The sequence below is a fragment of the Macaca fascicularis genome, chromosome 16 (genome assembly GCF_037993035.2).
Source record: "Macaca fascicularis isolate 582-1 chromosome 16, T2T-MFA8v1.1".
NCBI lineage: Eukaryota > Metazoa > Chordata > Mammalia > Primates > Cercopithecidae > Macaca > Macaca fascicularis.
Genome location: NC_088390.1, coordinates 47,935,507 through 47,951,335, shown reverse-complemented (window position 1 = coordinate 47,951,335; position 15,829 = coordinate 47,935,507). Strand labels below are relative to the sequence as shown.

General features: G+C 42.3%; 1 protein-coding gene across 2 annotated transcripts in view; it reads left to right on the top strand.

Annotated features, from left to right (window-relative positions):
* Positions 1 to 224: 224 nt before the first annotated feature.
* PPM1E (protein phosphatase, Mg2+/Mn2+ dependent 1E) overlaps positions 225 to 15,829 on the top strand; it is a 229,334-nt gene continuing 213,729 nt past the window's right edge. For both annotated transcript variants that reach the window (XM_074019137.1, XM_045376068.2), the window contains exon 1: positions 225 to 887. Coding sequence is in view for 1 of the 2 variants with exons in the window: in XM_045376068.2 (XP_045232003.2) it covers positions 391 to 887 (497 nt within the window). In the remaining variant the exon portion in view is untranslated. The remainder of the gene's footprint in view (positions 888 to 15,829) is intronic.

Sequence of the window (15,829 nt, the reverse complement as noted above, 5' to 3'; positions counted from 1 at the left end):
GTGGAGTGTCCTTTCGACTCCGCGGACTCGACGGGAGGGACCCTGCAATGCTTAATTAGAACCGGTTGCCATGGCGACAGTCTCTAGGCAGCGTGGGCTGAGCTCTCGGTAGGAATAAAGGGTGGGCCGCCGCTGGACCCTGCGCGCGCCCGCCACCAACTTTCCCTCCAGATCCGAGAGGGGCGGCGCGCTCCACCCCCGGGCCGCGCACGTCCGTGCTCGGCGGCGCGCACGCTTGCGGGAGCCCTCTCCAGGCAACCTAGTGCTGATCGCTCGTGCCGGTGCGGCCGTTAACCGCCCTTGCAGGAGCCCGAGGCTCAAAAGCAGCCCCTTACCCTTCCTGAGCTTCCCCCAACCCCTTTCCCGGTCTGTCCCGGGGCATGAGCAGCGATGGCCGGCTGCATCCCTGAGGAGAAAACTTACCGGCGCTTCCTGGAGCTATTCCTGGGCGAGTTTCGCGGACCGTGCGGCGGCGGCGAGCCGGAGCCGGAACCCGAACCCGAACCCGAACCCGAACCCGAACCCGAGTCCGAGCCTGAGCCCGAACCTGAACTGGTAGAAGCTGAGGCGGCCGAGGCTTCAGTAGAGGAACCCGGGGAGGAGGCGGCCACGGTAGCCGCGTCGGAAGAGGGGGACCAGGAGCAAGACCCGGAGCCCGAGGAGGAAGCGGTGGAAGAGGAGGCGGTGGCGGCGGTTGAGGGTGAGGTGGAGGAGGAGGCAGCGGCGACGGCGGCGGCAGCCCCGGGGCACTCGGCCGTGCCGCCGCCGCCGCCGCAGCCCCAGCTACCGCCTTTGCCCCCGCTCCCGCGGCCGCTGTCAGAGCGCATCACCCGCGAGGAGGTGGAGGGCGAGAGCCTGGACCTGTGCCTGCAGCAGCTCTACAAATAGTTAAGTAGCTGGGCTCGGCTGGGGGTGGGCCCGCGGTCCCCACCGCGCCGGCCTCGGACGCGGCTCCCTCGGCCCCTCAAACTGCTCTCTTTTCTGCTTGTCTCCCCCGCACCCGCGCCCGCCGCCGCTAAAAGCGCCCCCGCTGCTCGGACCCGGGCGGTCGGCTGAGAGCTGCCCACGCCCGCCTCGGCCCCCACGCCTCCTGCCTGGCCCTGGAGCCGCTCTCCTGAGCCCCCGCGCCTTCCCGCTGGGCCCGGGCCCCTCATCCCCCTTCACCTCGGCCCCCAGCGTCTAGCTCCACTTCACACAACCTTTCCCTTTCCTGACTGGAAAGGTCCTTCCTCCCAGGCTTGAGCTCCCTCTTCTTCCCAGCTCCCTTCTTTCTCCCGGAGGTTTCCTCCCACCCCAGTCTGTCTTTTCCCGGGCAGAGTGCCTTGTTGTTTGGCGGCAGAGACGCGACTCCTTTCTAGTCTGAGCTGCGAGGTGCTTCCTGCGTAACTGCAACAACAATGATGATTTTCCCGGCCCCATATCCAGATGAGAGACTGGAGTAGATTTTCCGTCAGGTGCTCAATGTTGAAAGCGAAGGGCTTTTTAGATGTTTCCATACAGGGGAGCCTAGTCTCTTAGTTTAGACATTTGACATTTCATAATTGAGGGAGGTGGGAAGGAGTTGAGAGGGAAGGGTAAGCAAAATTTTGCAAGCGAGCCTTCGGGTGAAAGAGCCGTAATTCATTAAAGTGGAAAAGTCAGGCTGTTTTGATTAAACTGCAATTAGGTGCAGTATTTTCAGTCCATTAAGTAGATGGGGTGGGGTGGGGAGAAAGCAGATGGCTTAGCTACACAGATGAAAGTCTAAAATAGAAAGGTCAAGGCTTTGCCTTTCATCCCAGTTCTGGTTTTTATAGGCCTGAAATAGAAACGGTTTACAATTGCGTTTTTTAATGGAATTGTTAAATAATGACAGAGGAGAATACTAGTAAGTCTCTGAAAACATTGGTAAACCTGAGAAGTCTTTTGCCATTCAGCTGATAGTTGTAATGAAAGGTGTTACTCTGGCCACCCAGAAAGTTTACTACTGCAAGATTCACTGTAATTAAGTTCAAACTCACTTTTGGGATTTTCTCAAAAGCCTAAATAAAAGAAGGGCCTGGAAAATAAACCTGTTTTGTCTTCATCCAAGCTAATAGACACCTGATCAAATCATTCTCCTGTTAAAGCAGCAGTTTATCAATAGGGGAAAATAATTTAACAAATCTTCTATAGAAATGGACTGTGTTGATGTCTCAGAATATAAGGTATCTAAAATTTAATTTCTAAATACTGTTCAATTACAGTTTTACCTTCAATTAGAAAGGTAATAATGCTTTTTGAGAAACGTAAAATATAAAATGGCGTGTAATACCACCACCCAGAGATAAACAGTATTAACATTTTAGAGTATATCTGGTCTTTGTAAACTATCATAGAAAAGGGCTTCTGAGATGTAATTTTTTACACTATTTAAAGATAAAGCTTCCTGCTTAAAATAAAATGGAAATGTTTATTAAAGGAATTTATCTTAGCAGCAGACTAGCTCTATCTTGACAGTTAATTCTTACCTTTACAAATGCAGTTTGCAGAATTAAACACAATGCAAACTTTAGAGAATGTCCAAATAAGGTCATTAGTTTAGTACAACCCTGAACATTTGCCATGTAAGAAGGTTTTGTTTTGTTTTGTTTTTAATGAAACTTAAATTTAAAGATGGTGGCAAGGGGATACGTGTTTTTTCATATAGAAGGGGTAAGTGGCCGGAGCGGTAGCTCACTCCTGTAATTCCAGCTTTTTGGGAGGCCGAAGTGGCAGATCATGAGGTCAAGAGTTCGAGACCAGCCTGACCAACATGGTGAAACTGTGTCTCTACTGAAAATACAAAAATTAGCTGGGCGTGGTGTCGCGCGCCTGTAATCCCAGCTACTCAGGAGGCTGAGGTATGAGAATCGCTTGAACCGGAGAGGTGGAGGTTGCAGTGAGCCTAGATTGAGCCAGTGCACTCCAGCCCGGGTGACACAGCGAGACTCTGTCTCAAAAAAAAAAAAAAAAAAAAAGCAAGATAATTTTGATATAGGTATAAACTAGAAAAAACTGAAATGATAAAATGGCCATCTAGTTGAGAACAGAAGTTTGGATTTGAAATAAAACTAGCAAAATTAAAGTTGGAAAACATTTCACCTTAAATCAGAGATTTCATCATTTATATTGTGTTTTGTACAGACGCTGTTAATGTATTTTTATTTAGATATAAAATGGTTGGCTTGTTCATGTAAAGTATCTTTAAGGTCTTTAACAGGTTAAAAAAAACAGTTTTTGCTGGACGCGGTGGCTCATGCCTGTAATCCTAGCAGTTTGGGAGGCTGAGGCGGGCCGATCACCTGTTTGAGACCAGCCTGTCCAACATGGCAAAACCCTGTCTCTACTAAAAACATAAAAATTAGCTGGACCTGGTGGCGCATGCCTGTAATCCCAGCTACTCAAAAGGCTGAGCCACAACAATCGCTTGAACCCAGGAGGCGGAGGTTGCAGTGAGCCAAGATCCTACTGCTGTCCATTCCAGCCTGGGTGACAGAACAAGACCTTGTCCCCCCACCTTCCACTCCCCCACCAAAATAAAATAAAAAATAAAAACACATTTAGCTGGGCATGGTGGCATGCACCTGTAGTCCCAGCTACTTGGGGAGCTGAAGTGGGAGGCTTGCCTGAGCACAGGAGGTTGAGGCTGCAGTGAGCCACTGTACTCCAGCCTGGGTGACAGTGAGACTTTGTCTCAAAAAAAAAAAAAAAAAAAGGTACCTATGTTTTACTCCTTTCTCCAAATTTAAATCCCCCAAGAGATTAAAATAATTTCAATGACAATCTGAGAATTTCTGAGGTTAAGGAGAGACTATCCTTTGAAAAGGTGGAAGCAAGAGATTTTATAACTTTGAGATAATTTGTAAATAAGGGTATAACTGATCTTACAGGAGATGTGAATATAGGGCTATCTGTCTAGTTTATATAGGTCAATATTTTGTATTTAATTTCTCTGTACAATACTAGAGATAACATATTTGTTTTAATCCAGAAGAAACAAATATTCTGAAGTCTTTTTTTTTTGAGACGGAATCTCGCCCTGTCATCCAGGCTGGAGTGCAGTGGCTTGATCTCAGCTCACTGCAAGCTCTGCCTCCTGGGTTCACGCCATTCTCCTGCCTCAGCCTCCCCAGTAGCTGGGACTACAGGTGCCCGCCACCATGCCCGGCTAATTTTTTGTATTTTTAGTAGAGACAGGATTTCACCATGTTAGCCAGGATGGTCTCGATCTTCTGTCCTTGTGATCCAGCCGCCTTGGCCTCCCAAAGTGCTGGGATTACAGGTGTGAGCCACTGCGCCCGGCCCTGAAGTCTTTTTTCTTTCCATTTTTTACCAGTAGACTATGAGACGAAGATGAAGTCGTTATTAGAGCTATATTGTCATCATATTTTCAGAACAGTTGTTTCCTCAGTTATTCATTTAGTCTGAGTTGGATTTCCCAAGGGGGAAACCAGTATCCCAAGAGTCTGGCAAAGTTAAGTAGTTCCAGATGGCTTGCAGTAATAATGAGGGTGGACACTTTAAACATGTCTTGGAAAAGAAAATCGCTGGTTATAGAGGCTAATAATTCAGTTACATTGAATTGTGTGAATCATTAATGACTTTGGATTAGGTCAGAAAATCATTAAACTGTATCTAATTTACAAATATATAAATGGGAAAATATATGGATGCATGTTATATAATACCTATTTTTAAATTGCACATTTTTTCTCATTCAAAAATAATAAACATTCACATTTAAATAAAGGAGTGGAGAACATTCACATAAGCAAAAAGAGGAAAAATACCACTCATTGTTAATCATGCTTTCCAGGTTTTTCTCCTGCTTCTCAGGCTACCCCACTTCTTCTCTGTGAGCTTTTAATATTCTGCCTACCCCTTTAATGTTGGTGTTCTGTCCTTGACCTTCTCTTGTCTGGTTGACTTATTTGTCCCTAGTCAATATCAGTCTCTCACATGACTTCAGTTATTGTAGTTATGCTAAAGGCTCCTGACTCTATCTTCATCCTTGCTTTGATTGCTGGAACAGCTTTACCTAGATGTCAAAATTTCCTCAGATTAAACTGTCTAAAACAGAATTCCGTCCTCCAACCCTCTTTACTGCCCCCAAAACAAACAAAACTAAAACCTGATACTCTTTCTGGTAGGTCCATCCCTGACTTCTCCTTTCATCTCTCACATTCAGTCAAATCTTGTTAATTCTACCTTGTAAATATCTCTTAAATATGTCTTTCTCCATTCCCACTGTCATTGTCGTCTCTTGCCAGTCTTACCCTTCTGCAATATATTTTCCCCAGTGTAGACAAAATGCTTAATTGTCACACTGGTTAAACATTTTTACCCTTTACCCAGAGTTAGCCAAACTGTAAGGTTAAGGGCACAGTCTTCCATACTGCCAAGTCTGCCCAAGACTTCTGATCCTATTGTAAGGGGTTAGGGTGCAACTACAAATTTCAAATGAAGAGGCTACACAAGACCATCCTCCCTTCTGACATCAACTTCCTGTTTGGGGGTTTCCCCAAACCATCCTCAGATTCAGTAATGCACTAGAAAAACTCATAGAAGTCACTGAAAGCTATTATACTTAGGGATACAGTTCATTACAAAGACAAGCTACAAATTAGAACCAAAGGAAGAAAGATGCCTAGGGTATAGTCGAAGAGAGTTGTTGGAGATATGAAACTTCCATTTTTCTCAGGGAACATACCTTCCATACCCTCCCAGCATGAATGTATGGATGTATGGAAATATATACAGGGTATTGCCCACCCAAGAAATTCACCTAAACTTTGGTGTGTATAGAGTTTGTGTTTTGTTTTTTAAAGAGATGGGGTCTCACTGTATTGCCTACACTGGATTCAAACTCCTGGCTCAAATGATCCTCTTACCTCAGCAGAGTTTTCATTGAGATTTATTGATTGATTGCATGGTTGAACTCAGTTTCCAGTCTACCCTCTCCAGAGGTTAGGCTCATACTATGTGGTTCAAGAGACCCATCATAAATAGTAAGAGTACTCATATTACTCCAGAAATTCCAGGGGTTTAGAGGCTACCTCCCAGGAGCTGGAGGCAACATCTGGACCTCTCTTTGGACAAGGTTAAATTTTTTACTACGTATCCTTCATCACCTATCTCTCCTTTGCCCTCTAGATAAAATCCAAAAGTAAGGACTTATAATCTTACTTCATTAATCTTATTTCTGGAATCACTATCCACCCACTTCATCCCAATTCTACTCCTCCAGAAACTCCACTTCAGCTATATTAAACGAATGTATTTGTTTGAATGTATTGTGTTCTCTTTTGCCTCTGTACCTTTGCACATAGTATATTTTTCCCTCTGCTTGGAATACTGTGTTCCCCCAAAAGCCACTCCCAACACAATCCAATCTCTTACCCATTTTTTAGTTCTCTGTTTAACACTCTTCCTTGAGGAAGCCTTTGTTTACCATCCTCACACTCATAATGAGTTAGGGGTCCCTTCTGTGTTCCTTTCCGTAATACCCAATGCCATTCTTCTTGGAAGTACTTGGTTTATTTTATTATTTTTTGTCAACAAATATTTATATCTCTTGTCACTAGACCAGAGGTCTCCAAAGTGAATTGCACCTAAAATACTTCATTGGGGCAAAGGAAGAAAACTTTAGAATCTGTTTATTTGTATATAACATATGAAATTAAGTGCTATTAATATTTGACATATTTATTGAGATTGGCAACTTGTTCTGTATGATGACTGATTTCATGTGAAGCATAGTAAGTGAGGTATTCTGAGGGAGTGCAAATTCCACAGCTCATGGGGGTTGACTGTGGCATCCTTTCTCCAATTTTTAGGCCATTATTATTATAGTTTATCTGTACCTGAGTAATGGCTTTATGGATTATATTTTGCGGTTTTAACAAAATTAACCCTCATGAAATGGAAAATTGGCTTTAAAAGTTCCTGTGAAGATGGCCAGGCTTGGTGACTCATTCCTCTAACCCCAGCACTTTGGGAGGCTGAGGCAGGCAGATTGCTTGAGTCTTGGAGTTTGAGACCAGACTGGGCAACATGACAAAACCTCATCTTTACAAATAAAGTATAAAACTTAGCTCAGCTACTCAGGAGGCTGAGATGGGAGGACTGCTTGAGCCCAGGAGGTTGAGGTTGCAGTGAACCATGATCATGTCACTGCACTCCAGCCTGGGTAACAGAGTGAGACCTTGTTTAAAAAAAAAAGTTTCTATGACAAAATCATGGGTTAAACATAATATTGATAATGCAAGTGTAAGAAACATAAAAGTTAAGAGCTTATAATTCTCCCACCCTTACTTATTACATATTAATTTGTATGGTCAACATATGTGTTTTAAAAATTGGTTTTGGTAACTAGCTATTTTGAGGTTAAACTTAAAAAAAAAACTCATGTTGATAGATGTAGATCTAGTTCTTTCATTGTAGCTACTATATATCATTCTATAGTATGATTATACTATGATTTATCCAATCTCCTATTGATGGACATGTCAGTTGTTTTTAATTTTTTTTATTTTATTTTTTATTTTTATTTTTTTGTATTTATTTATTTATTTTCTTTTTGAGACGGAGTCTCGCTCTCTTGCCCAGACTGGAGTGCAGTGGTGTGATCTTGGCTCACTGCAAGCTCCACTTCCCAGGTTCACGCCATTCTCCTGCCTCAGCCTCCTGCGTAGCTGGGACTACAGGTGCCCACCACCACACCCGGCTAATTTTTTGTATTTTTTAGTAGAGACAGGGTTTCACTGTGTTAGCCAGGATGGTCTTGATCTCCTGACCTCGTGATCCGCCCGCCTCAGCCTCCCAAAGTGCTGGGATTACAGGCTTGAGCCACTGCGCCTGGCTGTTTTTAATTTTTACACGTATATTAAGTTAATACTGACTGCTCTAATGGATACATCCCAAAATCTCAAAGGCTTAACATAATTTTAGTTTATTTCTTGCCCATATAGAGTTCCTTCAGTGGAGAAGGAGGAGCTGTGTTCTGTGAAGTCATTAAGGAACCCAGGCTGATGGAGACTCTGTCATTTTTAACCTGTGGTTTCCAACGTTGCTCTAGGTATCAACATTCATCCAGTGAACATAAGAGAGTGGAGAATGGTGTTTGGAGGTTTTTAAGGGCCAGTCCTTAGAAGTAGCATATATCACTTCTGTTCATTTTCCATTGTCTATAATTCAAGTCATATGACACAACCTGGGACCTACATTTCCTAAAAAAGGGGGCTGGGAAATGAATTGCTGACTTGGCAGTTAATTCCAAGAAACAACTCTACATTATGGAAAAAGAGTACAAAATCTTGGTGGGTGGCTTGGTGGCCTCTGCCCTACAGATAATGCTAGTTTGGACATGTCTCCTTGTGCGTATGTTCATAGGTTTCTTGGATATGTTTCTAGAAGTGGAAATGTCAGATTGATATAAGTACATTTTAAATTTATTAGGCATTGCCAGATTGTTTTGTCCAGCAGTACTGTATGAGGAGTCTGATTCCTCTAAGTTCTTGCTACCATTTGAACTGCCATACTGTGAAGCTTGTATTTTAACCCAGTTGTGTGCCATTATTGCTACTGAACCATGTAGGAAAGAATGCTTATAGCTGAGTGTAATCTTGATTTAGGGCATTTTAGAAGAGGGGAAACTGCCTAAAGGTCTAAACTGCCTAAAGTCCAGTAGGAATATAATATGAGCCACATATAGTTTAAAATTTTCTGTTAACCACCTTTTAAAAATTAAAAAGAAACAGGTTAATTTAATTTTAAAATGTATTTTAACTCAATATATCCAAAATATTATTATTGCAACATATAATCCATATTAAAATTTTTTTTTTTTTTTTTTTTTTGAGACAGAGTCTCGCTCTGTCACCCAGGCTGGAGTGCAGTGGCCGGATCTCAGCTCACTGCAAGCTCCGCCTCCCGGGTTCACACCATTCTCCTGCCTCAGCCTCCCGAGTAGCTGAGACTACAGGCGCCCGCCACCTCGCCCGGCTAGTTTTTTGTAATTTTTTTTTTTTAGTAGAGACGGGGTTTCACCGTGTTAGCCAGGATGGTCGCGATCTCCTGACCTCGTGATCCGCCCGTCTCGGCCTCCCAAAGTGCTGGGATTACAGGCCTGAGCCACCGCGCCCGGCCTAAAATATTATTAATAAAATATTTTATATTTTTATACCAAGTTTTAAAAATCCTGTATGTACTTTACACTTACAGGACATCCCAATTTGGTGTATCACATTTCAAATACTTAATAATTATATGGGGCTAATGGCTACCACAACAAACCATTTAGGTTTAGATTTGCTATTTTTTAAGAAAACCACAATTACAACAACAAAAACTTTAATTCCATAACACATATCTAACAATTTTTAATTAATATTTAAAATTAATGAGGAAATACAACATTTCATTATTGCATCAGAGACTGGCATTTCATATTGACATCAGAGCCACTTAGCTGGGCACAGTGCCTCACCCCTGTAGTCCCAGCACTTTGGGAGCCAGCCTGTTGCCCAGGCTGGAGTGCAGTGGCGTGAACACAGCTCACTGCAGCCTCAAACTTCTGGGCTCAAGGGGTCGTCCTGCCTCAGCCTTTCAAGTAGCTGGCACTACAGGTGTGTGCTGTCATGCCTGGCTAGTTTCTTCTATTTTGTTTTTTTTTTTTTGTTTTTGAAACAGATTCTTGCTCTGTCACCTGGGCTGGAATGCAGTGGCTCAATCATGGCTCATTGCATCCTTGACTTCCCAGGCTCCCGAGTCGCTGGGACTACAAGCACATGCCACCATGCTCGGCTAATTTTTCTATTTTTTTGTAGAGATGAGGGTTCACTGTGTTAGCCAGGCTGGTTTTGAACTCCTGGCCTCAAGTGATCTGTCCACCTCAGCCTCCCAAAGTGCTAGAATTGCAGGTGTGAGCCACCACGCCCAGCCTACTGGTTGTTTTCTTTCCAGGTTTTTATAGGCCTATTCTCATCATCTTCTTTCTCTTTATTATTATTTTCCTTTTCTGCTCTCCCATGAAAGGTAGAGGATAAGGGAAGAAAGAGAAGAAAGTATTCCATTCCCACATCCCTTTAGGTTGGCTTCTTATTTTATGTTTTTGTTTGTGCATTTGTTTTGCTTTGTTAACATTTTCAATTAGCTATAGAAATGTTTGCAATTCTTATTACTGATTAGCATTCCAAAACTTTGTAATGAACTTTTTTTTTTTTTTTTTTTTGAGACAGAGTCTCGCTCTATCACCAAGCTGGAGTGCAGTGACACGATCTCTGCTCACTGCAACCTCCGACTTCCGGGTTCAAGTGATCCTTTTGCCTCAGTCTCCTGAGTAGCTGGGATTACAGGCATGTGTCACCATGCCCAGCTAATTTTTGTATTTTTAGTAGAGACAAGTTTTCACCATGTTGCCCAGGATGGTCTCGAACTCTTGACCTTGTGATCCTCCTGCCTTGACCTCCCAAAGTGCTGGAATTACAGGTGTGAGACACCACGCCTGGCCATTTTTCATGGATTTAAAAGAGTATCCTCATGTGAATTCTTTGAGAATATTGTGAACAATGACTGACTAGTTTGAAGAATAATACGATATGAAGAGTAATGAATTGTTTAAAAGATTGAGAGTATCCTTAATTTTTCATGTATATTTTCACTTAATACTCTCTGGTGTATAGCTCTGAGAAAGACTGGTTCATTACTACCTACCGTAGTTTAAGAAAGAAAAAGAACCAAAACAATAATTGCCTGGTTAGAAGTATCAAAGATAGTTTTTTTCCTGGTGACTTGATTCCATAATGATTTTTAAGATAACTATAGAAACATTACTATTATCGTCTTTTATGGATTAAAGTATTTAAACTGCTCTTTACCACAAAGGACAACCTCTGGTTTTTGATATTTTTGTAATTTCTTTTTTTTTTTTTTTTCCGAGATGGAATATCCTGTTACCCAGGCTGGAGTGCAGTGGCCCAATCTCGGCTCACTGCAACCTCCACCTCCCAAGTTCAAGTGATCCTCCCACCTCAGCCTCCCATGTAGCTGGGATTACAGGTGTGCGCTACCATGCCTGGCTAATTTTTGTGTTTTAGTAGAAGCGAAGTTTCACCATGTTGGCCAGGCTGGTCTAGAACTCCTGACCTCACGTCATCCACCCGCCTTGGCCTCCCAAAGTGCTGAGATTACAGGCACGAACCACTGCACCCAGCCTATTTTTGTAATTTCTGTTTTGTTTTTGTTTTTGAGATGGAGTCTCACTCTGCTGCCCAGGCTGAAGTGCAGTGGCACGATCTTGGCTCACTGCAGCCTCCGCCTCCCAGGTTCAAGTGATTCTCCTGACTCAGCCTCCTGAGTAGCTTGGATTACAGATCTGAGCCACCACGCCTGGCTAATTTTTGTATTTTTAGTAGAGACAGGGTTTCACCATGTTGGTCAGGCTGGTCTCAAACTCCCGACCTCATGTTCTGCCCGCCTCAGCCTCCCAAAGTGCTGGGATTACAGGCGTGAGCCACTGTGCCCGGCCTGTAATTTCTTATTCACATTTTTTCTATGTTGTGAATCTAAATACAAAAACTAAAATACTAATAAGCCTGTTTTTTTTTTTTGAGAAGTATATTGTAGCTAACCTTCACCTCTGCATAAGAAAAACAAACAAAAAATAAAATATAAGTCCTTAAGGTGATATGTGTTTTTAGAAAAAAATAATATATGTATATATATTTGTGTGTATGCGTGTATCTATATACACACACATAGTAAAAATACTAAAAGGCTAAAATGCTAAAGGGCAATAATTAGGTTGTAAACACGTTCTTTATGGACTCTAACATGTTATTACATAAATATGAGATGACAATCATTAAATTAAGCTATCACTGATTTTGCAAAAGGAATGATCTCTTAAGTTCTGGGATTTGATTTCTGGCAACTCTGAATATTTATTAGTTCAAACTGGTTTAAGGCAGCTTATAAATAGTTTCGTTTATTACTTGGAAAGATATTGGTCCTATTATTCACAATATAGTTATATATAATCACAGAAACAAAAATATTTTCAACTTTTTCGGAGTCACGTGGAAGTTAACTATACGTCTAGAAAAAATTTTCAGTGTTTTAAAACAAAAACAGTTTTGCATCTATAATAAAAACCCTTTGCCCAGGGTATTTTCTGATCTTGGATTGATATATATCTTTCTGTAGTAGTTAACAATGTAAACTTGCAGAAGGTCAGCATTGTCTACACTCAAAATAACAATTGTACAAGTGTGAATAGTAGATAACTGTTCCTGTTTCTCTTGCTGCTGTGTACTATATTGTACTAAACTATATAAACTTGTTTAGGCATTGTTTTATATTTATTACCTCTTTTAATCACCATAAAAATATATGATAAAGATTTTTTATCATTAACCTGTTTTGCAGATGAAAAAGCTGAGGCACATAGAATTGTTTAAAGAACAAGTTTTCACCATCAGCAGTGTCACCAGGACATTAAGACTAGGCAGTCAGACTTGAGAGATTATAATTATGATGTTCATTTTTATGATTCTTATGCTACATTACAAACATTTCCTACAGGGAAAAATTTCAATGCAAATGTAGAAATTGAATTTTGATTACTGCCATTTGCTTAGCTCAGGCTTTTATCACTTCTTGCCTTGCTTACTTTAGTAGCCTCCCAACAAATTTCCCTGCCACTGGTCTTTTTTCCTTTTAATCTAGCTTCACTGGATTTTCCAGCATTATTGAACTCACTGTGGTTCTTTCTATAAATTATTTATTTATTTATTTATTTAGAGATGGAGTTTTGCTCTTATTGCTCAGGCTGGAGTACAATGGCACGATCTTGGCTCACCACAACCTCCGCCTCCCAGGTTCAAGCGATTCTCCTGCCTCAGGCTCCCGAGTAGCTGGGATTACAGGCATATGCCAACACACCAGGCTAATTTTGTATTTTTAGTAGAGACGGTGTTTCTCCATGTTGGTCAGGCTGGTCTTGAACTCATGACCTCAGGTGATCCACCTGCCTCGGCCTCCCAAAGTGTTGGGATTACAGGCGTGAGCCACCATGCCCAGCCTAAAATTTATACCTATTTATTTACTTATAGACAGAGTTTCACTCTGTTACCCAGGCTGGAGTGCAGTGGTGTGATCTTGGCTCACTGCAGCCTCTACCTCCCAGGTTCAAACGATTCTCCTGCCTCAGCCTCCCAAGTAGCTGGGATTATAGGTGCCTGCCACCATGCCCAGCTAATATTTTGTATTTTTAGTAGACACAGGGTTTTACCATGTTGGCCAGGCTGGTCTCGAACTCCTGGCCTCAAGTGATCCGCCCACCTCAGCCTCCGAAAGTGCTAGGACTACAAGCATGAGCCACTGTGCCCTGCTATTTTTTTAAATAGAGATGGGGTCTCCCTATGTTACCCAGGCTGGTCTCAAATTCCTGGGCTCAAGTGATCCACCCACCTTGGCCTCCCAAAGTGCTAGGATTGTAGGTATGAGCTACCTTGCCTGGCCCTTACCCTGATTCTCTAAAGATATCATGTTATTTCCTGTCTTTCTGCCTTTGTAGATGCTGTTTCTTCTCCAAGGAGCATCCGCTTCCTTGACTAACTAGAATAAACCTTCCTTTGGAGGCGGATAGGGTGGTTGGATTTTTATTTTATCTTCCACTCAAAAAAGTATCTTGTTCAGGCATTACCTGTAGATAAAGAGCCGTCTAAGGGTTTTGCACCAAATATTTCTCTAAACTCTTTATCCCTAATGAAAGAAAAGAAAAAGTTAACAATTATTGCTGTTTATTTTTATTTTTATTTTATTTTATTTTTTGAGACAGAGTTTCACTCTTGTTGCCCAGACTGGAGTGCAATGGCACAGTATCAGCTCACCACAACCTCTGCCTCCTGGGTTCAAGCGATTCTCCTGCCTCAGCCTCCCACGTAGCTGAGATTACAGGCATATGCCACTATGCCTGGCTAATTTTGTATTTTCAGTAGAGATGGGGTTTCTCCATGTTGGTCAGGCTGGTCTTGAACTCTCGACCTCAGGTGTTCTGCCTGCCTCGGCCTCCCAAAGTACTGGGATTACAGGTGTGAGCCAATGCGCCCAGCCTATTGCTGTTTATTAAAAACATAATTTAGAATCCAGAAATTCTTTAAACAATAGACTGAAAAAAATGGTTCACAACTTGGTATATGGCTTATAACAATGGCAAAAATTTAAAAATACATTATTTTTCACTTACTAAGATGCCTGGAGATATTTTTTTCCATTTAGTACTTGACTAATCTTGCAATCTGTTTAAATTTTTCATTTTCACTATTATTTAAATAACTGAAGATACCTATCTTCTATATAATTTTAATTCCTAATGCAGCCGTCATCTACTCAACAAATGTCTCCTTTGGAAAGAAATCCTGTATCTTTTTTTTTCCCTTTAAGTAAAAAGAGAGACTGGGCTCAGTGGCTCCCGCCTGTAATTCCAGCACTTTGGGAGGTCAAGGTGGGCGGCGGATTGCTAGAGCTACCAAGTTTGAGACCAACCTGGGCAACATGACAAAACCCTGTCTTTACAAAAAAATACAAAAATTAGCTGGGCATGGCGGTGCATGCCTGTAGTCCCAGCTACTCGGGAGGCTGAGGTGGGAGGATGATCTGAACCCGGGAGGCTGCCCTGAGCCCGGGAGGTGGAGGTTGCAGTGAATCAAGATTGCACCACTACACTCCAGCCTGAGTGACACAGCCAGACCTTGTCTCAAAAAATACATATATAAATGAAAAGAAATATTTTTGTTTAGTTTGCAATCTGTATTAATGTCATATATTAAGTATCTGCTCTTTTAGAAGCAATAAAACACATATGGGTCATATAAGCAGTGGATTGGCTGGGCGTGGTGGCTCACGCCTGTAATCCCAGCACTTTGGGAGACAGGCAGGCAGATCACTTGAGGTCAGGAGTTCGAGACCAGCCTGGCCAACGTGGCAAAACCCCATCTCTACTAAAAATACAAAAATTAGATGGGCATGGTGGTACACACTTGTAGTCCCAGCTATTTGGGAGGTTGAGGCAGGAGAATTGCTTGAGCCCAAGAGGTGGACGTTGTAGTGAACTGAGATTGTGCCACTGCACTCCGGCCTGGGTAACAGAGCAAAACTCTATCTAAAAACAAAACAAGGCCGGGCGCGGTGGCTCAAGCCTGTAATCCCAGCACTTTGGGAGGCCGAGACGGGCGGATCACGAGGTCAGGAGATCGAGACCATGCTGGCTAACACGGTGAAACCCCGTCTCTACTAAAAAATACAAAAAATTAGCCGGGCGAGGTGGCGGGCGCCTGTGGTCCCAGCTACTCGGGAGGCTGAGGCAGGAGAATGGCGTGAACCCAGGAGGCGGAGCTTGCAGTGAGCTGAGATCGGGCCACTGCACTCCAGCCTGGGCGACAGAGCGAGACTCCGTCTCAAAAAAAATAAATAAATAAATAAAAATAAAAATAAAAACAAAACAAAACAAAACAAAAACACACCAAAAAACAGTGGATTATAAATTGACATAAAGCACTGATCGCTTGTATTCTATAAGAGTCATGGATTATAACTCTCACCATTGTATCCATATACTGTAACGTAGTTTTGGAATCCTCATTATAAAATCATTATTCCTTTGCATAATGAATTAAAAAATGGCTCAAAGTAAAGATTATCTTTCAGAGGCAGAATTCCATTTTATATATTAAAATACCCAATTTATGTTTAAGTATAATATTAAAGTAAAACTATCCTTGGCTATGAAGGAAAAAAGGAGGAAATAAGACTAATGATATTAGCTTTA